Source organism: Neoarius graeffei, chromosome 2 (assembly GCF_027579695.1).
Source record: "Neoarius graeffei isolate fNeoGra1 chromosome 2, fNeoGra1.pri, whole genome shotgun sequence".
Taxonomy (NCBI): Eukaryota; Metazoa; Chordata; class Actinopteri; order Siluriformes; family Ariidae; genus Neoarius; species Neoarius graeffei.
In genome coordinates, this window is record NC_083570.1 from 88,692,036 (window position 1) to 88,719,721 (window position 27,686).

General features: G+C 42.0%; 1 protein-coding gene across 1 annotated transcript in view; it reads left to right on the forward strand.

Moving 5' to 3' along the window:
* Positions 1-27,686, forward strand: part of LOC132882000 (protein diaphanous homolog 1) — a 64,349-nt gene that overhangs the window by 26,998 nt on the left and 9,665 nt on the right. The window contains exons 9-10 of the mRNA XM_060915145.1: positions 773-914; positions 10,995-11,084. Of these exons, the coding sequence (XP_060771128.1) occupies positions 773-914; positions 10,995-11,084 (232 nt within the window). The remainder of the gene's footprint in view (positions 1-772; positions 915-10,994; positions 11,085-27,686) is intronic.

The window sequence follows — 27,686 nt, forward strand, 5'->3', positions numbered from 1 at the left end:
GCAGAGGTTCTTTGTCATGTCAAACAAACTCTACAGGCGCTTACGTTTTTTTCAGGTTGCAAGACAAACTCACGGCCAACGTGCGTCTTTCTCCACGAACAAAAAAAAAAACAAAAACGCAGCGATTTGGGAAACGCCAAAAATCGTACGGCCAAAAAAATCGTACGTCCGGTTGTGACCTAGGCTACAAAGAACCTCTGTAGCCGGTCTGCGGCCAGTCTACGGCTCGAAAATCAGCACGTCACACGCGTGCCCTCCGTGCGTTTCTTGTGTTTTTTTGCACGTAGACCGGCCGTAGGAGCACGTACTGTACGGCCGGTTGTGACCGAGGCACAAGAGATCGGTAGTGAATGTTGCGTCTGTCTAAAGCTGCTGCTTTTGTCAGGGACAGTAAACACACACACACACACACACACACACTGTTGAAAGATGTAGTTAGAAGTCAGTGCACCTGCATAGCCAGCTGCTCTGTGTGTGTGTGTGTGAGAGAGAGAGAGCAGCAGGTCATGTCTTCACTGTTTATTTTTAGTGTATTAAACACCTCTGTGAAGACACTGAAATCCCCCCTTTTAGTTAGTCAGTGTATCCTCACTCGTACTATACGGTAAGTATTTAAACGCACCAACACCAGCGAATACACATCAACCCACATTTACTCAAGTGAAAAAAAATAACAGTACACATTTGAAACTAGGGTGATACAAACATGAAATATGCCTCTTCCTGTCCTTGTCACAGCTGCATTTTGTGTGTGTGTGTGTGTGTGTTACAGCAAGCCGTGATTGAGAATCAGAAACGTAAGGAAGCAGAGGAAAAGATGCGCAAAGCCAAACTTGCAAAAGAGAAAGCAGAGAAAGAGAAAGAGGAGAGACAGAAGAGGATGAACGCTGGACACTCACTCAACATCAATGACGGTATGGCTTTGTGTGTGAGAAGCTAGAACTCTGCAGTTCTGTTGATCAGCCACTGAGGGCAGTCGTGCCACGTAAAAAAAAATAAATTCTCAGCCTGTGTGTGTGTGTGCGTGCAGAAGAAAGAAACAGAGATGGAGTAAAGGGGGGGGTGTTTGAGGAGTAAAGGATAAGAGGGAAGATTTATATGTACATAATCACCATTTCTAGTCTAGTATACAAGTATGATCTGCATGAGCCAAAGAACAAGCGAATGGAGGAATAGAAAGGAGAAGAGAAACGCAAGGCAGCTCACTAAACACACCAAGCACCTTTTGACTTGATCAAAATTAAAATATTTCATAGACAGCCATAAAACACTCCCACTTTTCCCTCAGAGACCTTGTTTGAGTTCCCCTCTTCTCTACTTGGCTGCAGTTTGTCTTGGGATGCCAAAATTCCTAAATCAGTACACTCTTTCACCATTCTTACTCACACACCGCTCAGTCAGTGAGTTAAAGTGCATCTCACGGGTAAATTCAGGAGTGAGATCAATGTAATTCTCCTATTTTATATTAAACTTGGGTCAAATATCTGTCACATTTTGTGCAATTTTTTTATCTTACGCAATACCAGAAAAATTCAGTTGAAATCAAGCCATTTGAGGCGAATTGGTCCGCCTCTGAAAAAACTTGGCATTTGGATTTCCCGACAAACATTGATTTTGGTGACGTCGCGTGCGGGACGCCTCCCTCTGAATCCGACGTCAGCGCTGGTTTGTTTATGAGAAAACGACCTGGTGGTTTTCTGCAAATTTCTTCAACGTTATCGCGTAATTATTAAAATGGTTAACAGATGTATCGTAGGAGGGTGTAGCAACACCAATCTTGATGGGATTAGTACTCATCGTTTCCCAAAACACCGGACAATGAGAGAGAAATGGGAGCGCTTCGTGCAAGGCACCTGGAAAAAGCTGAGGACCAAGCAGAGCCGAGAAAAAGACCAAGAAAATTGGCAATTCACAAGTTGACTGTTGCCAGGGTACGAAATAAGAGAGACTATACTCTAAATTAGGTGTTCCTGTGTTTGTGTGGTAGACGGATAATGTTATTTATTGACACACACAAAAGTAAACAACACGAAAGCGCTGAGTGATAATGCACTTAGATTAGATTAGATAGAACTTTATTGATCCCTTTAGGAGGGTTCCCTCAGGGAAATTCAAAAGATACAGTCCACAGCCGGGTAAAAAGCAGCCAAAGTAGTGTGTTTAAATTCCCTGCTAGCTAAATTGTCTGCTAGCCTAGCCTTTAGCTTAGCCCCTGGGTTTCCTCCTCAGCTCGGCCGGGATGGGGCGTCGTATCCCGGCTCGTCCCATTGTTTTCAGGGCCAGCAGCTCCTCTCTCGAATAAGCGAGAAAACTGGCTCCTGGTTGCGTGTTAAAGGTAAAACACATTAAATGTAAATACAACCCTGCTTAGCCGATTCCATGTGTGTAGCTTGTGAAATCTTTCTCCGACAGTAGCCAGTACTCTTCTAAATGAAGAAATATATAAATACATAATAGTAATTAGAAAAAAATATGATTTATGTAGCAATAAATAGATGAGCATTGATACATGATTCCATGGGTTTAGAAGCTCAGGTGACAATTCCATATTTCAATGCAAAATCGCTCACTGTTAAACTTGGTCTACACAGGCTGTGCACTGAAACCGTGCAAAGCTCTCGCAGCCTGCTGGCGCTTCCGCACGTGACGTCACGAATCTGGCTCCAGACTCCCTTGGGATTTTTCCAGACGCATTTTATTTTATTTTTTTCTGCTGTAGACAAATGGCCTTATGCAAAATTACCCTTCTGGATGAGTGTGTAAAGGGACATACTTTCATATACAAAACAAAACATGAATTTGGTCCAGGATATGCACTTTAAGCTCGTACACTAGCACTCAGTGTTGTGAATAACAAAGTTAGTGTAATGTAAAGGAGCCGTGCAGCAGTCAGAATAAAGTCGTATAAGGACAATCATACTCGGACATGCTGTTATAGGAAACTAATCAATGACAGTGCTGTTGCGTATCCTGTAGGGATGCAGCAGTACAGCTGGACCACGGTAACGGTATGGTTTTGTATCTTCATGTTTAAGAATAACAAATAAAAACACATCACCCTTTAAACCAGAGACTCAGATTGTTTTGCAGGTCAAGGGCCCCTCCTGGGAAAAAACAGGGACCCATTTCTACAATGGGGGGCCCAGTGATTATCCTTCAGTTGAAGCGAACCTAGTGAGCGACGCGAGCCCAATGAACAGCTGGGGCAGCCCAGGGGCTGCTTTTTTCTTCTCAATTCTGTTTTTTTTTTTTTTTTTTGGTATTAGAAGCCATATGAAGCAATGTAGATGACAAAAATCAATGCTTCAACCAAATATATTGAGATATTGTTTAATCAGTGGCAATATTTTGGAATTCAACCACAGGCCACTATATATCACATCTATATTATCTCCTCCTTGTAAATTATAGCACAAGAATGCTGTGACGGTCTAATTCTGCTTGTCTCTAATCATCTCTACTTCTAATTTCAGAGAATAGCCAATAAGCCATGTTATTCATATATTTATTTATTCATTTATTTATCATTAATTTATTTTATTAGCTTGTTTTCAGTTTGGTGTAGGTCTATAGTAGTAGTCACCAGTGGTGGTAGTAGTCGTCACCAGTGGTGGTAGTAGTAGCGGTTGCTGTTGTAGTAGTTGTTGTAAATCTAGTATGACTAATTACCTTGGGTATCAGGGGTGTCAGTTTTTTCAGGTGAATGTACTCTTTCTGCCGAAGAATGACAAAATAGATGTATTTTTCTTTTTTTCTTATCCATGTTTTCTCGTCTCTTTCAAATATTCGTACATAGACCGTAAGACGCCACCTAGCGAAAAGATTTGGATCAGGTTTTACTCGCTTGGGACGCTACAAACAGGGCGGCGTAAATACATGAACGGGTCCGACGTATATTCAATATGGCGGCGGTCAAAACAAATTCATCCGCTGCTGAAATCTGTTGAATATCCAGATAATTATGTTGGAAGTTGCATATTTGTGCAAGATTTTCGATATTGAGACCATGAAGTCAAGTAATACGCCACGAAACGTTCCAAGTAGGGTATAAAATGCTTGCGTCCATATTGGCCCCTGCCCCTCTTGACAATGCGTTCATTATTCGAAATAATGCATCTTAGACATGGGCGCGCCAACAATCTGAGTCTCTGTTAAACAATGAAAATTTATTTTGCTTAACCCTTTCACCACTGCGTAACTTTTTTTTCCATAAAGGGTTTCCTTACTACAGTGAGACCAGAATAGCGGTCTGTAGTGGTGAAAGGGTTAAAGACTAATAAAACTTTCAGCCTGACTGAGTAGGCCTGGATTCTGTCTCTGTGGTGTAAGATCAAGGGGAGAAAGACAATAAAATTAGGTGTCTCTTAGCATTAACAGCCTATAAGTGCTTTGCCTTGTCCATTCTTAAATAAACAAGGTATATAATTGTATCAGAAATGGATATTTGCAAGGGATACAGCTGGGTGACGTAAATGAGACGTCATGTTAGAAGTGCCTTTTCAGATTTGCTTCTCTCTGTCTCACTAGCACTCGCCATACCAGCTGGGAGGTCCGTATCGTGAAATACCGTGACCGAGGTCTTGAAAGTACTGAGCGAGGCCCTCTGGGTCGAGGTCACGGTATTTCACCATACGGACCGACCTTAAGCTGGTAAATAATATATTTATTTTTTCTTTACCAAATTCTAACAGAAAACGAGAGCGCCCGAAAGGGAAAACCGAGCCGAGCCGCCATTTTGAATCCTCATTCATGGCTGTAATGCAAATGGCTTCCTCCTCGGTATACAAGTGCACTTCCATGGCAGGAAAAAAACTACATTTTGCCGCCTATGTAGTCCCCTATTTATACAAATAGGAGTCATTCAGGATTCAGCCATGTTTTTGCTCGGTGTTAGTAAATTACAGGTTTTTAGCTTTCTCCTGAAATGTTTTTTTTATTTCTTCTTCCTCAGGGTAGTAAAACTCGCTTTCCCTGTGAACACTGTCGTTATCGCTATCCATGCTGTAAAATGAAAGCTATTCTCCTGAGAAATGCGAAAATAAATGTTGACAAAAATTGCTGCATTTGTTGTTGTGAACGAGCGAGTCGCCAGAGGTCTGTATCTGGGGTCCGTAACTGGGGTCCGTACCATAGGATACGGACCCGCTCGCCAGCCAATCAGAGCACGGGATTTGATGGAAACCGGACCGCAAAAAAAAAAATTTTTAGTTTCTCCTCTCCAGCTCCTGTTTGCATACAGAGTGCTGATTGGCTCCAGGAAAATTTTGATAGGCTCCAGAGATGTTCTGTGGATCTGAATGTGTGTAGTCTGCAGTGTAATAAGCAAGTTTTCGAAATGATACGAAAATGTATCATAATAGCGCGGTTCACGGATGCATATGGGACACACCGAGCAGGTCAATAGCATATCGTTTACTCTTGCATCCCGACTATCCTGACATGGAGTTATTGTTGATTATTTTCCTATAGCAGCACAATCCGGAGGGGTGGGTGTGTCTTTTGTTTGTTTGTATTTTTAAGGACGATAGATTATATATTTTAACCATTTGTATGAATTCAGCATTGTGGAACATCCACAAGCCACATTAGTTCCTATTATAGCTGATGTTATAACAGCTGTAAAGAGTTATTTGTTGGCGTTCTCTTAAAAGGAATAAAATCTCTTGTTACAGAGAAACCGCAATGTCATCTTGCGTTTCAGGCAAAAATTATTACATACATGCCTAAAACAGTCACTGCAGATTTCTTCCATTACTGCTAATTAAGCACGTGTGAGAAATAAGAAAGCTTAAAGCTGGGCGGCCTTTCGATTTCATAAAATCGGTGAAATTTAGTTCCTTCTGAAATTTGGTCATTGTGATGTATTTAATATCTTAAAAAAAACAAAAAACAGGCCATTCTGTGGCTGGGAAGTTATTTAATTTGAGGAGATTCCCTAGCAAATAACGTGCATGAAATCAGACAGAGGAAGTCCAGTGTGCGCATGCACAGGTTTACTATCTTCGTTTGGGTTTTACGGCAGCTGGCATCCACAGTGTTGCATTACTGCCATCTACAAGTTTCCCTTTGAGCGTGCACTGACAGTTCCATCATTCTGTCACTAAACGAACAGCTGATCACACCGAGGTGCTCGCTGACCGCCGATATTTATTAGTTTGGTCCTGCATTTCCTTTCCTTCGTAACATAACGTTTTTTCTTCTCGCATTCCGTTACTGTAGTTGGTCTTTCATGTTTCATTCGCACGCTCACATCCTCCATTTTTCTCTCCTGTTTCAAAGTTGTATCCCACAATGCCTTGCGTGACCAGGGAAAGCCCACCACGTGATGCATGACGTAGTATCTTGTATTACGTCACGGTGAAGCAGGAAAAAATAGCAGAGAATTTCAGGCCACATGGCCCTAAATTCATTATCTCATCTCATCTCATTATCTGTAGCCGCTTTATCCTGTTCTACAGGGTCACAGGCAAGCTGGAGCCCACCCCAGCTGACTACGGGCGAAAGGCAGGGTACACCCTGGACAAGTCGCCAGGTCATCACAGGGCTGACACATAGACACAGACAACCATTCACACTCACATTCACACCTACGGCCAATTTAGAGTCACCAGTTAACCTAACCTGCATGTCTTTGGACTGTGGGGGAAACCGGAGGAAACCCACGCGGACACGGGGAGAACATGCAAACTCCACACAGAAAGGCCCTCGCCGGCCACGGGGCTCGAACCCAGACCTTCTTGCTGTGAGGCGACAGCGCTAACCACTACACCACCGTGCCGCCCCCTAAATTCATTAATTGTGCTATTTAAAAAAAAAACAAACTGGAAGTCTGTGATTCGAATTCAGTAGCTTTCGGTCCACTAAACAAAAATAACTGGATGTCTGGCGTTTTTCTTTCTTTGACATTTTTCTTATTCATGACACTTTTTTATATCTGTATCAGATAGGGCTGTAACGATATGCGTATTGAAATCGAAATCGCGATACGCAGAGCCACGATCCGTATCGCGATACAAGAAGGCAGAATCGCGGTACACCCTTTCAAACTTCTCCTCAGCCCAAAAACAGAGGCGCTTCCAAACTTCAATTTATGAATACTTTACTTTTTATTTAAATTACATTTTAAACTTACTTAAATTACTTTTTTTTTATATCTATTAGTAAGTCGTTTTTTCGCCGACCTGCAACAATCTTCTGCGAGTCACGCAACGTCCACACTCGCCCCTGGCAGAGCATTCATTTCTTTTAAGCGGTCGCCATTCTGGTTGCGACGCGGGGAGCGAATCTGTAAACAAGCAGCTCATTGGCTGGCTAGGTGTGCCACAAGCCAATCACAATCACTTGACCGGAAAGGCATGCAGTGTTGCCAGATTGGGCGGGTTTAGGTGGTTTTTGGCTGGTTTTGAACATATTTTGGGGTGGAAAACGTTAGCAATATCTGGCAACACTGAAGGCATGTCTGCCTGGGCGGAAGCCTTCTGCGGCAGTTACATTTTGACACGCGAGCAATGTTTCACCATAAAAATTCCGTAATTTCCATCAGTTTTCCGCGATCACAGAAAATCATTGGCCCTATGAGAGTGAGACAGTGAGAGAGCCACACCACCCCCCCAAAAAAAAATCTTAACGGATTTACACGATTTGGAAAAATGACTTTTTCAGAACCGAAAAAAACAGAGCTTCCGGTTCAACAGTATTATTTTGAGAAATAAAACAGTCTTTGGATATACATTTGTTCATTTTTGCATACATATTACTCATTCTCTGCAGTGGTCTGAATTATTTGTTATTAAATAGTTAATGTAAGTAAGTAAATGTTAAGTCAAATTTACTACTTTAAAAAAAACATTTAAAAAAAAAATTGTGGGCGTATCGAATCGTGGGTCAAAAATCGCGATTCGAATCGTGAGTTGGGTGTATCGTTACAGCCCTAGTATCAGATTATTTGAGCGTCCATAGTACATTCCCCTGTCAATGATTACTATGGAAGCGATAATGTATTGGCGCTAACGCGTTCATATAAACCTGTGGTGTGAATTACCGTACAGCCAGAACTACTGTCCGAGCTGCTGCTCTTGAAAATGATTCAGCACATTTTACTCCTAATTACTTGAACATAACTGCTGTGTGGGTTTTTTTTTTTTTTTTAAATACAAGTTAATTGATGCACCAGACAGGGCTGCCGAGCGTGGTCCAGCTAGGCGCTGTAAACTTTTATATGTATTATTTGTCTGGCGGTGTGAGAACTCTGTTTAACACACGGTGAGAAAAAGAGCAGCATCAGAACAAAGGCCTCAGTGTCCGAGTCTCATGCTGTTTCACCACTGCTTTCTGTCTTCCTCTCACTCGCTCTGTCTCACACACAGGGTTCAGTGCCCTCTCGGGGTCAGTGGATGTGTGGAATGTTCATGTCATTTCCAGACGTATAAGCCCACTAGGATTTGAGTGCAGTAATGACCTGCAGTGTTAAACGGTTTATCAGCAGGCACTCTTTGTGTGGGTTTTTTTTTTTTTTCTTTTTTCCTTTTACTCCACTTCTCGGAGATTTATTCTCTGCCCTCTCAGCTCTGTATGAGATGTTTATTTCATGTATTTGCACAAACTACTTGTTACTTGATATAACTACAACTACTGTCGTTTGTCAGTGACTTAGGAAATGAAAAGCAGATGTTCTTGTCGAGGAAATGAAGGCAGGCATCTGGTCCGGCAGTTACGGGACACAGTGACGACCAGGAAGGTTAATCAGGATCAGGCATGGGGTGATGTTCAATATCAGCATCGGGAGGTTTTTAAATAGTGAAAATATCAGATTAGAGACAAAACAGGCTTTCCTTTGAGGTTTCTACAACATGTATTATTTTAATTGCATAATTATTTAATCGTGATAGGCCACATGATTTGTTAAACAGCAAGTTTAATTGAGCAGCACTTGTGACAATACAGAGAAATAAAATGTTTTTCGTCTTTTGGAAATTGATGAGACTAGACCGTCTACTCAGACCAGGACAGATGATGATGTATTCAGCCAGGCAGTGAGGAGCACTGCTTACAGGACGGCCTGTGGGTGCGCTCTTGCACTTTCCGATCACTCTCAGTCTTGGTTATTTCACAACCTGACCATTAGGTGTCAGGGCTGTGTGAAAGATGGGAAGGATTCTGAAGCACCCACGTGAGTGTGTGTGTGTGTGTGTGTGGGAAGATCACATGCAGGGAGGAGATGATAGGACCGACCTCCTTAGTTCTCATGCACTAACACACTTTTGTCCGTATGTGCTGTGGGCTCTCGCTGTGTGTCGTGTGTTATATTTTATGCCCAGAAGTTACACTGTGATCAAACTATTAATCCAATAATAGTGTTATTAGTCGTATGACTATTATTACTCTAACCTAGTTGTTCAACTGCCCATTCGTGGATTTTTTTTTTTTTTTTTTGAGCTAATTTACAAACTACCACCATTATGGATTTTATGGAATTAGTAAAGCATGATTTTTTTTGTCTATAAATAATTTAGATTGCACAGATTAATATTGCACCATTTTTTTATGCTTAATGTTTCATTGTTGGCATGAACGCTGTATGGATACGCTGAATAATAAATTTAAAGCTCTTGCAGTTTTTATTACAGGCCTCTTGGTGGCGTATTTGGACTGTGCAGAACATTTTGTGGGTGTATGAGTGTCTAATGGGAGTCTGGGTCTTTGTGTGTGTGTGTCTTAATGGATCCTCTTTGCACGTGTGGCAGCTTAGACATAAAGCCATCTGCCATCAGCTTTACTAGGGATTATAGAGTGTGTGTGTGTTTGTTGGGTCAGGGTAGAGCATAGTTGGGGAAATGGGGAAGACGGGGATCAGTCCCACTTTATCATGTTTTATTACTCCTGTCTGTGTGTGTGTGTGTGTGTGTGTGTAGGAGAGAGACAGAGTGAGAGACATAAACTTACCTTGTTGTGTTCAAAGAAGAAATGATCAAAACCATCTGGTTAAAGCAACAGCGAGGCTAATTTTACCCGCTGTGCGCACACACAGTATAGTGCACTGTGTATCTGTTATAACTTTAGCTCGTACAAACGCTTAATTCTTGCCTGTATCTGGCCTTTGTGTGTGCTCATGAATGTCTGTGGCAGCTGAAGTGGGTCTGGGTTAACGTATCAGTCCTTCAGTCAGTTTGCTAACTGATCTGCTAAACTATTTTCTCATACAGTCCGTCATAGGATGTGATCTTCCCGGCTATACGGCGTGTGATACAGTAATTAATTAAAGCTTTTCGGACGTACGATTTTTTTGGCCGTGCGATTTTTGGCGTTTCCCAAATCGCTGCATTTTTTTTTTTTTCGTGGAGAAAGACGCACGTTGGCCGTAAGTTTGTGTTGCAACCTGAAAAAACCCTAAGCGCCCGTAGAGTTTGTTTGACATGACAAAGAACCTCTGCGGCCGGTCTACGGCTCGAAAATCAGCACGTCACGCGCGCCCTCCTTGCGTTTTTTGCACGTAGACCAGCCGTAGGAGCACGTACGGCCGGTTGTGACCGAGGCAATAGTGATTATAGTTCCTACGACAGAGTAGGTACATGTGGAACAGGAACTGCTAACGTGAAACTTCCCACCAACAGCTGGGGCAGAAAAATAGTTTGGTTTCAAATTTGGGTTTTCTGAAGCAGGCCGTGATGGAACAAATCTGTTCTTCAGATGATCATTAAAAGATAAGTGGAATGACATTCGTTTTATTTCTTTAAGCCTCGACTTAGTCCTGTGAGAGGTAGTGTGTGTCGTCGTCCCCCCCCCACCTGAGAGTTTATAGACGGACTTCCTGTCTGTATATCTATATGGATATGCGTGTTTGTACTGACTGTGGTCAGCTGAACTTCAGTTCTTGAGGTTGAGGTTTGTTATTCCGTGAATGGATGGGAAGTGCATGAGTGCTGTGAGGAATTAATAGAGGATTGTGTGTTTGGGTGTATTCATGGCATTAAAGTTTTCTTCTTTGTGTTGGTCAGATGGTGATGAGACGGGTATCATGGACGGCCTGTTGGAAGCGCTGCAATCAGGAGCTGCTTTCAAAAGGAAGAGAGGACCACGGCAAGCAGGTAACGCACACGCACGCGCGCACACCGTTGAAGTGGAGCAATACAAAACTGGACTTTACATCTGTCTAGTTTCCTCATCTGATTCATTTAAATCACACACGTAAACATTCAGTGGCACGCGCACGTTCATTTTCACGAAATGTCTCGGTGTATCTGCAGAATCTGTTGGAGCACTGCAGAGAAATGCAGTAGATTAATTGCATTTCCGAAAAATCGCATTTCTCTCTTCACATTTCGTCTCCGATGGATTATTTGAGACCCATTTCTCCTTGTCTACTTTGCAGACTGAAGCTTGTGCCATATTGATTAGCTTAGTGTAGTGGAAGGGTGTGTGCAGGACCAGCTAGGGGTGAACAATGTCATCAGATTCTGATTTCATCAGATTTTTCTCTCCGTGCTTCCACGGAAGGCGGTCGCATTTTCTGCTCTCCCTCTCCCTCCTTTTTTTCCCTGCTTGTGCTTCTGTGTCTTGTCTTGTCTCGTCTCGTCTGCTGTACTTTTTGGAGAGACTCTTCCTGCATTACTTTCTAAACTAAAAAAAAAGCTCTAACTCTCCGCCGTCACCATTTTTACCCCCCAGTGTGACAAGCGGGTGCGTGACCAGCGCCTTCATGGCTGCAGGAGCGGACGGCTGCTTGCTTGCGCTGGATTACCTCCTCCCCTCCCCCTCAAGTCCCGTGTTTAAGTGTACTCGTGTTGTTGTGTGCTTATGTGCAAAGGTTTTTAAATGTTCCCACACTGTACTCCTGACAGGAGCATAGTGGGGGGGTGTTCTTTTTTTTCCTTATCTCTCCTCATGTTGTGTTTCCTTTTTATCTTTATCCCTGTCTTCCTATCCTGTACGGACAGGTTGACGGCTAATTTCGCTGGTACATGTGACTAGTGAAAATAAAGGGCATCATCATTATCACAATATTTTTCATATTTTTGACAGCAACAGTGTATACATCATAACCTTTTGTAACTTTCGTTCGTTTCTGAAATTGGACAGTTGCGTAAACTGCAATGAAGGCAGGTTTCACTTTATAGTCAATAACTAAGATGTTCTGTACCGAGAACATGGTCATTGCAATAATTACTCAGTGTTCTTTAATATAATAATAAAGTGGACACAATTTATTTAGCTATCAGTCAACATGTTGCGCATATCTTTTTATTCTATCCACATTCACTGGATATGAGCAATCGCACGCTCTGATTGGCTACTCTGCTACTAGGCTATCAGCTCGTATACCATGAGTAGAGAAAAACAAAATGGCGGCGCGTGTTGCTGAAACAACCAAGGACGAAATAAAAACTCTACTTGAAAACAAAACCCCCAAAAATACAAAAAAAAGCAGCAAAATATGAAAAAAAAAGCATTTGATGGTAAGAACGTATCTTTATTTTTCAGGCTTTATTATAGCTTTTTTTTTTTTTTTTTACAAATTGCTACCCATCATTTCACCGGTTTGTTTACGTTCTAAGCGGGATGATTTTGTCGGACGTTTTGTATGAAGTTTTTAACTTTATTGAATTTGCAAAAAATAAAAATGCTCCGTTTTCTCAAAATCCAGTGAGTGCGGATATAATGTTATTCCACTCAGTTTTGTCGTACATGGCTTACAGCCAGCTCGGTGCTACGCGCCTCATCGGCTATCAGCTCATGTACGACTTGATTTCGTGGAATAACTGTTGAATATTGCAGGTCTTTTCCTTCACCTTCCAAGTGTTAAAAGCATTAAGCAGTCACTCCTGTGTCAAACAGGATGTCGGGACCATACAGGTTCAAATCAGTGCCCATAATGATTTTTTTGTTCTCCTCCCTTTTCTCCTTGCACATGGGAAACATCTTTGGAGACTCAAAGCCAAAATAAAGCAGTGTTGAAATCCTCTCTCGGTGACTTTTTGGTGTAGCAGATTTGCTACAAGTTAGGTTTTAAAGTAAAAATATCAACTGTGTGTGTAATTTTGCTCAACCATGATAGTAATTGTGTTTGGAAATTACTACCTGATAACTCATTTCCACTCCTCAGAGACATCTCTTGCTGCCAGGAAGAGCTAAAACATCATAAGATCTGCATTTTGCCATGTCCGTCTGGAAACATAACGTTCACTAGCTTAGGAATAAGTGCAGAACATTTGTTGTGTTTTTTTTTACTTGTGCGCGCGCGGGAGAGTGTGAGTGAGTTGTAACCGGATCTTTGACTGAAAGAATCCAGATGTGGAACCGTGGCACATGTTGAAATAACTTATCTCCCTCCCTCTCTCTAAGTCTCTCTCCGTTTTCTCCTTCTCGAATTCTTTCTCTCTACTTTGCCTTTTGCTTTGGCACAGCTGCTTTCTGGGCTCCTCTTACACTGTCCTCTGGGAAACACAGTCTGCTAAAAAGAGGGGAGACGGAGAGGAATGAGCAGGGGTTATGTTGTTGTATGTCAGCCCTGACTGCACTAAATTCAGGGCTGTACAGTAGAAGTTGAGAGGATTAGCACCATAGCTGTGAGCCCCAGCGCGTCTGATTAGCTACACAATGACGATAAAACACAAACAGTAGAAACCACATGGTGAAGCATACGCTCGAGTAACACACAATAACTGCACCAACACATCACTCATAAGATATTTAAATAATATTGGCTGGAGCTGACTAGTCTGGTTAACACCAGACCATATCACAAGTGAGATATGGTCTGGAATCCGCCTATTGAATTTCTCGTAGGGGAGGTGTGGTTTATGATTGTCAATGGCCGTTTATTGGACGTTGCGAATGTCTATCATTTGGCGTATACGTAGCCCATGGCCAATCATGGCAGTTGTACCCGGTGACGTAGTTAGAGCGAAGAAAGACTGTAACGCCAAACGCTGTTCTTTTTTTTAAAACAAACTTTCGCTCTAAACTATTCAGAACAGTGTCTAAAGCTTGATCGAAAGTTTGGTTCGTATCGCTCGCCGCCATGTTAAATGTGATCCGTAAACAGTCCCAAATAAACTACAAGCTTCCGTTTGTCGAGTAGTACGTGTCACCGTCTTCCCACCCCTCCCCACTCTCTGATTGGCTCCCTAACTCAGGCGAGCCTTTAGACCATAGTTTCCATGCTGTCTTTTCAGATCGGAACGATTATGCAAAGCAGCATGGGATTTCCCAGGCTAGGAGTTGACTGGTATATCAGATATGTTCCATTCAGCTAACATAATAGTGAACTCTGCTTCAACTTGTTCAATATCATGGTAGCTGAATGGAATATATCTGATATACCACAAAAAAAAGCCATCATTATTATTATTATTATTATTATTATTATTATTATAATACATGCACATTCCTTTGGGTGTTCAGCACATCTTTCTGTTTCAAAATTCTCTCAAAATCTTTGGTATTTAATGACGCAGACCTGGCGGCCATGTTTGTTTCCAAGTTGTGTCAATTGCTCACTAGCGCAGAAGTTTTATCTCTCCATGTGACGTCATGTTGTCTTGACAACCATGCAATATCGTAAACCGTGATGTAATACACACAGGATAAGCGATGTGATAATATTTCAGGCTATCAAGCCAAATGATTGGAACCCGCTAGAAGGAAATAGAATGCATATATATTATTTACCAGCTGGGAGGTCCGTATCGTGAAATACCGTGACCGAGGTCTTGAAAGTACTGAGCAAGGCCCTCTGGGCCGAGGTCAGTTAGCCTGGGCCCGCCCATCCTAAGTGTGACGCAACACAAGGGCCTGTTGCGAGCTTAGTCTGGCAAGGCAAGCTATCTCCAGCTCTTCCAAGCTCCCGAAAAATCGGGAGCCAATCAACTTTGAGCATCTCCAACGGCCCTGGGTAGAGGCGTGTTCAAGGCAGTGACGTAGTAGAACTGCGACCGGAAGCCATAGATCGTTTACAGAATCTATGCCGGAAGCGCTTCATTCACTAGAAACATTACGAACATGGAGCAGCAGCAAGCCTTTGACACAGCGGTAGATGCTGTATTGAAAGCATTCAACGGGAAGTTCTCATTGAAAACGGAGCAAAGAGCAGCCCTGGAGGTATTTATCTTCTTCCTGTTACTCAAGCAGTTTCCGTCGCGTCACATACGTCAGAGGAAAGAGTGATGTGATTGGTTTAAGCTTCGTCACAGCCTTTTCTGGCTTCGACCAGTAGCAAACTGAGGCATTTTAGGGAGGCAGGTCAACCACGCGCTTTGGGAAACGGTTGGGCTTAATATCTTTGCCGGACCAAATGCTCGCAGAGCTTTGAAGTCGCGTTAGCCAGACTAGAGGTCAGTATTTAAGGCCGGGGTCACGGTATTTCACCATACGAACCGACCTTAAGCTGGTAAATAATATATTAATTTTTTTCTTTACCAAATTCTAACAGAAAACGAGAGCGCCCGAAAGGGAAAACCAAACCGAGCCGAGCCGCCATTTTGAATCCTCATTCACAGCTGTAATGCAAATGGCTTCCTCCTCAGTATACAAGTGCACTTCCATGGCAAGAAAAAATTATTTTGCCGCCTATGTAGTCCCCTATTTATACAAAATTGAGTCATTCAGGATTCAGCCATGTTTTTGCTCGGCGTTAGCAACAGTTAGAGGTTTTTAGCTTTCTCCTGAAATGTTTTCTTTTATTTCTTCTTCCTCAGGGTAGTAAAACTCGCTTTCGCTGTGAACACTGTCGTTATCGCTGTCCATGCTGTAAAATTAATGCTATTCTCCTAAGAAATGTGAAAATAAATGTTGTCAAAAATTGCTACTATGTTTGTTGTTGTGAACGAGCGAGTCGCCAGAGGTCCGTAACCAGGGTCCGTACCATAGGATACGGACCTGCTCGCCAGCCAATCAGAGCGCAGGATTTGATGGAAACCGGACCGTGAAAAAAAAAAATGCTTTTATTCCATCGAAAAAAGTGTCCTGTATGTATAATAATTAGGAATATAGTTTAAGGTGCCAAATACTGTAGTTTCCTGAGAGTTTTTACACATCTTTGTAAGTAATTCAGAAACTTTTTAGGTCTTGATGTTAATTGTTCTTAAATACTGTGTACGTAATTAGAATATGAGACACTGAGTAAAGAATAAAGTGAGAAGATTGTGTGGAAGCCAGTAGCTATACTGTAAATACTGTGTAGTAGTAAACTAAATAAAAAGTCATTTAATATAATACAGGGTGTTTCAAAAAAAAAAATTTGATATTTGAGATGTAAATATCCCAGAAACTACACAGTTTCGGCAAATGAAACTGAACAGCTTTAATGTTGAGCAATGATAGGTTTATTCCTCAAAATTTGAATGAGAAATTCAAAGGTATGTGGATTCCATGATTAATTTCACAAATTTTCAATGTGCATGCCGCCTGAGACATGGCACACGTCAGGTCGGTAGTCCAGCTCCTGCCAAACGCGCTGCAGCATGTCTTTGGTAACAGTCTTTTCTGGTAACAGTGCATTTTTAGAGAATTCTCTCATAAATACACGCTGCACAGTCTTGTTCGACTGTGTTTGAGCGTCCTCTAACACACACAGCGCCTTTTCTTTTCCAGTGAATGGCATTTCTATACCTAAAAAGATCAAAACATTCAGCATAAAATTTTGACCCGTTTCCACACACGCTGTTAAAATTTGAGGTCAATTGAGTGAGACTTGGCAAAGTTATTAGATTGTGAAATGATATCACATTTTTTTTGAAACACCCTGTGCTTCCCAACAGTATTACTCTTATGCTGCATAGTTTTCGCTTGCAAGTAATAGGATTTATAGATGTTATACCCTTCAAACAGCCTCAACTATGCAGAAAACAGAATTCCTTTACAATTTTCTTACTACACCGATCTAATGACCGACTCATCACTGCTTGGTAACTACATAAAGGCAAAAACCTTGTTTTTTTTTCCCCACTAGATTACAAAGATAAACGTTACTGCCTAATAGCAGTTGATCCAGTCTGACATGCTCAAGGATTATGGCAAAGGAAAATTAGACAATGCTGAATCAAACATAATAATTCCCAGATGTTCATCCACGTGGCTTATTTATTTTATATGTTTATACATTCCCCCCCAAGTAGGATTGTACAGTTCCCTCAGTTGCTAACATCTTTTGGTATGAGGTCTAATACCCTTTTTTCCATCCAAGACGGACTTGGTGCTGGTGCCAAAGCTGGTGCTGGTTCCACCTTTTAAAGGATTAGCTTGCATTGTCCCTGGCCTGAATGCCATAGCATTACACAATCAAATAAGCAAGTGTTGCCTCTGGCTTTGAGAACAACTTTCACCATCCGAAGTCAAACTCTTTAGTTTATATTAACGGCACAATGATAGCAATAGGTAGTCTGGTTAACACCAGACCATATCACAAGTGAACGGTCTGGAATCCGCCTATTTAATTTCTCGTAGGGGAGGTGTGGTTTACGATTGTCAACGGCCGTTTATTGGACGTTGCGAATGTCTATCATTTGGCGTATACGTAGCCCATGGCCAATCATGGCAGTTGTACCCGGTGACGTAGTTAGAGCGACGAAGAAGACCAAGAGGCAAAGAAGAGAAGGAAAGAGAAAGAGAAGGCAAAACAAAAATAGGAAAACAATGGCACCGAACGATTACTGCCGTTTGTGCAAGACAAATATGAGAGAAGCTGGTTTGGTTAGTTTGGTTCGTATCGCTCGCCGCCATGTTAAATGTGATCCGTAAACAGTCCCAAATAAACTACAAGCTTCCGTTTGTCGAGTAGTACGCGTCACTGTCTTTCCACCCCTCCCCACTCTCTGATTGGCTCCCTAACTCAGGCGAGCCTTTAGACCATAGTTTCCATGCTGTCTTTTCAGATCGGAACGATTGTGCAAAGCAGCATGGGATTTCCCAGGCTAAGCAATAGGGGTGTTCACACGGCAACTTTTACTCCGGTGTAGCACCGGGGCTGCCCCGGTAGAGCGTTCACACGGTACAAAGTTATACCGGTGCAAATCTAACCCTGCTCGGGAGGTTAGTAAATGCTAGTTTGCGGGGCAGCACCGATATAAAATGGGCCGTCTGAACGCTACAGGGGTCGACTCGCTACGCGTGAGGAGAGTTGATTACATACGGGCATTGCATAATTTGCATCCTGGTATTTTGCGCTTCCAAAATGGCGAATATCAACAACAACAGAACTGCGTGTCTTCCAGTGTTGCCAGATTGGGCGGTTTTAAGTGCATTTTGGCGGATTTGAACATATTTTGGGCTGGAAAACGTCAGCAGTATCTGGCAACACTGGTGTCTTCATCCACGTTGTTTTCCCGGCGCTTGGTGATGCCATGACAACCGGGAAAAGGAAGTACATTTTCACGCATGCGCATATTTCATTTCCGCATTATTACTATCGTATAGCACGGTCGCACAAACTGCCGTGTGAACGCAAGCGGGGCTGCACCGGTGCTAACACGCTTCTCTCTAGTAAGCAGGGTTGTGCCGCGTGAACGCTCCACAAAATTTACACCGGTGTAAGATATATCGCAACAAAATACATCGGTGCAGCATCGATGCAAATGTGTGCCATGTGAACACCCCTTATGTAGCTTTAATTCGGTTTGCTGCCAGTCCCTGAGATCATAAATTGTCTTTCCTGTTGTATATATTATTATCCAACCCAGCATGTGTTTGCTGCAGCCAAACAAATTTTTTTTTTGTCTGGGGAGAACCAGCTCTTTTGCGGTGAAGGAGCACGGAACAGTTCAAGATTAGACACTGGAATAAACACCTTGCTCCTGCAAGAGCTCTAAGTGTTTAATCGCCTATTGTGTCTATTTTTGAGAAGGTGTGGAACTGTGACTAAATGTAGCTGCACAAATACAGCTTTCCGTCTATCCTCTATGAGTCTCTCTCTTCCTCTCCTCCCGCCATTCAGTAGCAATGTATCCTGTGTGTGTTCATGGTGAGTCAGAGTTCTCCATATTTTTAGCCTCTGTGAGGAGATGACGGAACAACCTTCTGTTTCCCTGGTAACTAAAACTCCTCTGGCCAGCCCAGGCTATTCCATATTACTCATACTCTCACACACACGACCCCAACGTTAGCCACATGAAAATAAATCCAGAACAAACACCACCACTCTCAAGAGTTACAGATTTCGGACATTCTAAATGAACCCCACCCTCCACCATGACTTCCATTTACACAACTGAGTGTAATTCCCACGTTCCAACACAGACGCACGCACTACTCCAGTAGTCAAACATTTTGACGCATCTAGCCATAGAAGGTTTTTCTTGATTATGATTTTTGAATAATAATAAAGACATTAACATTATGTAATAATAATAATAAATGGAAACGTGCAGTGAGCTGAAGGGTTAAACAAGTCAAAATGACGGAGTTTTCCGTTTTTAACCGTATTCCTGATGCTGCTTTATGCACATTGTACTGTAGCATCTCGTCCATCTTCACCCATAAAGCTTTTCTTAAAGATCCCAAACAGGCCAAGTTCCTTACTGACTCTAAGCTCTAAATGAAAATTACTAGTTTGGGAAAGTAATTTAGAAGTTAGAAATAATTTTAAAAGGGCAGTAACCTCACTATTAACATTTTGTTTGACTCAAATGTACTTTTAAGGTCTGTATTCAGTCTGATGTGTCCAAACTCTCTCGAGTGGTCGTATAAAAACACACACATGCCAGCCACACCCACAACGACTCTGCAAACCACATGTTCATCCGATGCAGGAGCACATTTGTTCAGGCGCGCGCACACACTTGTGGCTGATAGAATAGACGCTCAACGAATGGAGGGAGACTGCAGGCATGTGGAAGGGAGTCAGATGACCTTTCACCTCTGACCCCTGACCCACGGTAATGACTGAGAAACCAATCAAAAGACTTTCAGCAGCTGCTGAGCCACACACGCACAGAGAAAATGCTTATATGCACGCCAATACCACAGATATTCTGGTGGAGGGGGGAGGTGCTAGCTACACATGCCCCATTCCCACTGCTGCCATTTTAATGCTGCTTTTCTTCTCTAGAACGTGCTGAAACATGGGCCCCATCAGATCGGGAGTTTCTTCCTGAAAATCACGTTTGGTTTTTTTCTAAATATAAAAACAGAGATCAGAGGTTTCCATGCATTACCCTTTGTGTGACATATGGATCTTTATCATGCTCTATAAATCCTATAACCAGAGTATGTCAAGATCCTACTCGGTACACACTATATATAGAAATTGTCCATGATTTATAGTGCTGGCTAAGGACCAGTTTTACCTTTTAGGGTCATTGTAAACCTTGACTAGATTCTGCGTCTGCAGCACTAAGCACTTTTGGGCTTGGTATAGAAAGCACTTCAATAAATGTCTTGTATCATTTACAATTGAGAGAGTACAGCTACAGCTATGTGACATTTATTCACATGTTTCTGGGTATCACGCAGAGAGAAGAAACTACACACGGCTGGACTTTTATAATGTATATCCCCCACGCACTTCCAGATTTATCTATTCCATTTGCTACAGTTGAGCACAGCCGAAAAGCTCATCTAGTACGAGACAATAAAAATAAAGACGTCTCGCCCTGTCGAACAGTGTACTTTCTCTGTTGCGTATTAAGCAGTGTAGTTTTTCTCCATTGTCCAAAAACTGCAATAGTTGCCGTGTTCACACTTATACCGGTATGATAGTGGTATAACTGTATCATACAAAGTATACCGGTACAGTTTAGTGCATCTGTCCACACTAGCGAGAAATGTTTGCGGTTTTCTTTCACGGTAGTTGAAATGCGCGTGCGCAAAATGTTTCCGTGGTTACCGAGTAACTTCCTTCCGAGAATATATGGCATCCGTTATTTCGAGATCTCGAGAAAACAAAACAATTATTTCATGATCTCAGCTGGATCACTGTATCTCCGTCGGTAGAGGCGAAGCCGGGCCAGTCTTCTGCGGAGGTGCCGCGGACTCATTTTGAAATGATCCCTTATTAAAAGACTTAATGCAATCTCTCCCTGTCAACCCCTGATCAAAATATTGCCTTATTAGGTGATCCAGACATTCTAATGACCAAAGTTGCGTCTATACAGAATGAGAAACAGCCCCAAAGTCAGCATATCGCAAGTCTCTTGGCGCACCTGAATGAACCATTTCTCAGCTGTTTACTCGAGATCATGAAATAATTTTGTTTTCTCGAGATCTCGGAATAACGGTTTTGTTTTCTCGAGATCCTGAATTAATTATGTCGTTATCTCGGGATAACAAGGTGAATAAAAAAAAGGATTATATGAAGGGCGTCTCTCGGCTTCCGTACGGATGAAACGACGTGTGTGTGCTTTTTGTTGTCAGTGTACAGTCTGTATTTCTGGTGGTCATTTATTCAGTCAAATCGTATAAAACGCGCGAGGCAGTTGAGAAAGAAACAAAGAAAACGAATCTCCGGTCTTCACTATTTTATTCAGCGAAGACATCGATTAAGGTGTGTGACTTTGCGCATTATATTTGTATCGATACAGAGCCGCTTCATCTGTCCACACTACAGCGAAGCGCTACTGTACCGGTACGAAACCCATACATTTGTGGGTTTCGTACCGCTACAGTACCGGTATAGTTGCTAGTGTGGACAGGTGTTGCGGTACGAAAGTAGTTTCGTATCGGTACAAAATCCCGAGTGTGGACAGGGTATATATTAAACACCGCAGTTTCAGCTTTGCAATTCTTTGTAGATAATAAGTACAGTTGTCATAGTCATGATTTAGTTCATTAGTTATAGGATTTTTAATGCAGTTTTGACATGTATGAATTCCAAACTGTGTATATGTCTGTAATTTTAAATTATATTGTCTGGCAAAGTACAGCGATTTAATGATTTAAAAAAAAATTGCTTTGTCTTTCTATCTGAATTGATATTTCTAGCGATCTGACTGTTCATCAGTGACGGAGCAGAATGATGACGACAGCATGTGTGTTATTGAGTTTCTGCTTTGTTTCCTTTAGAAGTGTTCCAGGGAGTAAACTAGAACACACAATAATAATGCCAGAAAAATCTCTTTGAGCTCAGAAGACGTGTGATCTGATTCTGAACAGTCTGTCCTTGCTTAATTTTGTGGTTTTCATTCTTACGGACTCAGTGGAAGGCCAAGAGTGGATGCAGTAAACGTGCCTGCCCTTTCTTCATTTCGTCTCTAATGTCAACAGCTTGCCAATCCTTCAATAATTAGCGAGCGCAGCCAATCAGGAGAGAGGCGTGTTTTTGTCTAAAATAGCCCAAGTTTTATAAAAGGCTACGCTTCTGCCCATGTGGGCTTGCCTGCACTTATTTTCGTCTGTCATATAGGCTACACACATCTGCCAGGTCACGACCTACTACACAAAGAGCCCGACATGATCCTACCACCAGTGACTGGGCACACACACCACATCACAAAAGAGAAGTCACACACACGCGCTTCTGCTCTAGAAGGATAGCACTCACCAAACTGTATCACAAAAGAACGAACAAAGACAAAGATGGCCATTACACAAAGGACTTCTTACTCACTCACTCACTCACACCTTAGTTCTTTGCACACCCTTCTTAGCTAGGAGCAAAGTGAGCACCCAGCCACTAACTCTCACTTCCGAGCTGCTGAGATCACCACACTCCTGCTTAGTTAACACGTCTCCCCTACTCCCTCTAGGGGGCGCTAACTGCCTCAGATGCCGCACAACACAACAGAAGGTTTTGATTAAACACACGCACCAAACAAACAGAGCGATATTGTTTAACCTCAAGTTTCCTTGAATACACACGACTACTATATATTCATTTTTGCTTTAACCACATAAACGTCCAGAACAAGCGTCATCTCTCTCAGACCTTAGATTTCACAATGACCTCTAAACAGATATTAAGATAAAGAACCTGTACTTTTCCTCCCACATTCACATCTACTCTACTGGTCAAAATTTCAGACACATCTGCTTATAGAACGGTTTCGTCATGTTTTCCGCTGTCCTGTTTTAGAATGCAAAATGAAGTCGTTCACGCTATAAAATGACACACACGGACATGTGTTCAACAATCAAAACTGTTTAAGTTCTTCATAGTATTCCTGATGAAGCTGCGCACGCTTTAGGCTTCTTCTCAATCCGCTTCATGAGGACCTTCACCCAGGAGGCTTCACTTAAAAAATACATTTAAATAAAAAGAAATGGATTAAATGTATTCATGGGCATTAACTTCACTACTTATATCTTACAGTTTTCAGCCTTAACTCTTTAGCCCTTAAAGGAACAGTCCACCGTACTTCCATAATGAAATATGCTCTTATCTGAATTGAGACAAGCTGCTCCGTACCTGTCCGAGCTTTGCGCGACCTCCCAGTCAGTCAGACGCAGTCAGACGCGCTGTCACTCCTGTTAGCAATGTAGCTAGGCTCAGTATGGCCAATGGTATTTTTTGGGGCTGTAGTTAGATGCGAACAAACTCTTCCGCGTTTTTCCTGTTTACATAGGTTTATATGACCAGTGACATGAAACAAGTTCAGTTAGACAAATTGAAACGTAGGGATTTTCTATGCTATGGAAAGTGCGCACTATAATGACAGGCGTACTAACACCTTCTGCGCGCTTCGGCAGTGCATTGATACGGAGCTCAGATATCAATGCGCTGCCGAAGCGCGCAGAAGGTGTTAGTACGCCTGTCATTATAGTGCGCACTTTCCATAGCATAGAAAATCCCTACGTTTCAATTTGTCTAACTGAACTTGTTTCATGTCACTGGTCATATAAACCTATGTAAACAGGAAAAACGCGGAAGAGTTTGTTCGCATCTAACTACAGCCCCAAAAAATACCATTGCCATGCTGAGCCTAGCTACATTGCTAACAGGAGTGACAGCGCATCTGACTGCGTCTGACTGACTGGGAGGTCGCACAAAGCTCGGAGAGGTACGGAGCAGCTCGTCTCAATTCAGATAAGAGCATATTTCATTATGGAAGTACGGTGGACTGTTCCTTTAAAGCAGTTGCTACAGCCACCCTTGTATATGTATATACTGTTCACCCTTAGAACATATTTAAAAGAAAAAAAGTCTAAAGACAAGGTTTTAGACAAGGCGTCATACGTCGTCATTATGGGATATACACGGGGTCGTCAAGGGGTAAAGAGTTAAGCTTTTATCAAAATGCCTTTAAGCCAAAAAATAACACATTCAATTTAGTGTCAATTTTGACTGCGACCATTAATTTTACATGATTGTTCTTACATAATTTTGCACAATCATGTAAAAATCTTTTTTCTTTTTTTTAATATTTTGAAGAAATCTACTAAAAATCCAGTTAACTTGATAAATAGGCGGTAGTTTAGGGAGGTTTTTCACAGTTTGTCTGTGATGCAGTAAAATACTGCCGTCCGCTTTGACAAAGTAGGTAGATGTAGTTTTTGATGAAAGCAGTTCATTGCCAGGATCACTTCAGAATGGATTACCGTTGTTGAATTTGTAGCTACAACAAATAAAATAAAATAAAATAAATAAATAAAATTACACTGTATATGGCTTTTCTTGGGCGGCACGGTGGTGTAGTGGTTAGCGCTGTCGCCTCACAGCAAGAAGGTCCGGGTTCGAGCCCCATGGCTGGCGAGGGCCTTTCTGTGCGGAGTTTGCATGTTCTCCCTGTGTCCGCGTGGGTTTCCTCCGGGTGCTCCAGTTTCCCCCACAGTCCAAAGACATGCAGGTTAGGTTAACTAGTGACTCTAAATTGACCGTAGGTGTGAATGTGAGTGTGAATGGTTGTCTGTGTCTATGTGTCAGCCCTGTGATGACCTGGCGACTTGTCCAGGGTGTACCCCGCCTTTCGCCCGTAGTCAGCTGGGATAGGCTCCAGCTTGCCTGCAACCCTGTAGAACAGGATAAAGCGGCTAGAGATAATGAGATGGCTTTTCTTCGGACACGCACTGCATACAGGGTGTTCTGTACATGCGCAAAGTTTGAACACGGATTATAAAAAGTGTGTTTATAGATTCAGAGTAAACTTACAAAATTATTCAAAGTGTAACCTCATATAAAAATAAATATCATTCTAACCACATGCACTGGATATGAGCACGTGCTCTGATAGTCTAGTAGCAGAGTAGCCAATCAGCTCATATACCGTGAGTAGAGAGAAACAAAATGGCAGAGCGTGTTGCTGAACCAACAGAGGATGAAATAAAAACTACTTGAAAACAAAACCCCGAAAATATATAAACAAGCAGCAAAATATGGAATGAAAGTATCTGATGGTAAGAACGCATCCCCCCCAAAAAAAAAAATTGCTACGGTCATTTCACCGGTTTGTTTCCATTCTAAGCGAAATTATTTTGTCGGACATTTTGTACCAAGTTTTTCTTTATCGAATTTGCAAAAAAAAAATGCTTGGTTTCTCAAAATCCAGTGAATGTTGATAGAATAAAACAGTTACTCCACTCAATCTTGTCGCACATAGCTTATAGCCGACTCGGCGCTACGCACATCATTGGCTATCAGCTCATGTATGACTCGGTTTCGTATAATAACTGTAATAAATCTCATCTGGCTGAGGGAATCTGGGCTGTTGCCAAGCCGGAAACAACACCTGGTTTTCAGAAATGATAAATGTTCATGTAAAACTCTAAAACTGATATCTTTCATGCTGTTTTTGTTCAGCAGTATTTCACTAAAAATCAGAAATTGAATCAAACAGTGTCGTCCCATGACGGAGCCATGGAGAATGAGTTTTGCTAACTGTCAGGGTTTTTTTTTTTTTTTTTTTTTAATGGGGGCTGGGTAGGGCTTTAGATTTCTAGAATATTTCCATAAAGTGCGCTTAGATGAGAGCATCTCAGAAAGTTAATATGTGCCATCAGACAGGCGAGAGAGATATAATTGGGGGGGGGGGAGAATGACGAGCAAGCAGAGGGACATGAGTGTTAATTAAACATGGCTACTGTTTATCTCCCCTTTCCAGTGATTCAAGAAGTTAGCATGTGTCACTGCCGTTACCCTGTATACAGGCCACACAGGAATGTTATCATGGAACATGGCGTCATCGGAAGTAGAGAATTTTTCCCTTCTGAGGTCAGGAAAGTCCATGTAGCCTGCTGTTCTGAGCCGCTCTAATCCATCATATTCGGTTTGGCACTCTAAAGATCAAGGACCTTCTTTAACAGCACACAAATAAGCAAGATTAATTCCTCAGAAGTCATTTACTGAAAATTATACTGGCTGTTCTCTGTCGGGGTTTAAAATGGAATCTAGCAAAAACACGAGCTATTCTTAAAAGATATATTCTGTAAATATGTTTATTTCTTGCAACCTTTTTGTGGTTTGAAGTGAGAATTATGAAGCTGTTATTCTAATTAACAATTTTGTACATTCTTCCTGTCAAAACGGAAACCATGGTTTAATTGCGTCTGTTGAATATTCGCTCATTTAGAGCCCATATAACGTACAAGTCATGAGGGATTACATTTGGTGCAGTAACTTATTGATGACCTTTCTAAAATGCATCTACGTTTTGATCATTTGAATCATTTTCTGTCCATTGGGGTTTAATTAGATCAAAAGAAGCTAAACGAATGGATGGACAAATAGTTCATTGTGAGTTAATTATAATGATGACCTTATTGAATATACAGGGTGTTTCAAAAAATGTGATATGACCTCGCCTGCGACGGAGTAAGCAGGGCAAGGTATTGTAATTAGTGTGGTTTGTTTGTGCGTCCGTTAACAATCTAGCGTCTAGACGGTTCCACCGATTTGACTTCAGATTTTCAGGGTAGGTGAGCAATGGTCCGTAGAGTACCTGATTAAATTTTGGGGGTAATCGGGTCAGGGTGAAGGTACGGTAAAGGTCACCGGAAAGGCTGGGCGAGGTTTGTTTTGCCTGGCAACACTTGTCTGATGTGTAAATGTCCCAGAAACTACACAGTCTAGGCAAATGAAACTGAACAGGCTTAATGTTGAGCAATATAAGATTTATTCCTCAAAATTTGAATGAGAAATTCAAAGGTATGTGGATTCCGTGAACAATTTCACAAATTTTTAGTATTCGCGCCGCCCGACACGCACGCAGACAGCCTTCCTCTTTGAACTTTTTGGGCCGTGTCCAAATCTGCATTGCAGTTGGTGCATTTTTAGAGAATTCTCTCATAAATGCACGTTGCACGGTCTTGTTCGAGCGTACTCTAACACAGGGGTTCCCAAACTTTTCCATGCCAAGGCCCCCCAAACAGCATTAGCTTCTGGCCGGGGACCCCCTTTGCAAACCCACAGACAATGCTACAAAATATGTAAAGAAACATCAACTTTTAGGATGCTTTCTTGTACTTTTATTCAATATTCAATAATTGTTACATTTGTTTAGCATAAGAATATTATTAACTAACATGTTTTCAACACAAATATTTTCACACTGAACCATAAACTGTATAACCTCCTGTAGTACCTGATTCAACTCGTTATCCATCCTTTTTGCGACCAGTGCCTCGCGATGGAGCATGCAGTGTGTAGCCACTACATGCGGGGCCTTCTGCTTAATGAGAGCGGTCACGCCACTGATCTTCCCGGTCATTGCCACGGCTCCGTCCGAACACACCCCCACACAACGGGTCCAGTCCAATCCGTTAGACTCGGTGTAATCGTCCAAAACTTGAAAAATGTCTTTCCCAGTAGTTCTTCTTTCAAGTGCTTT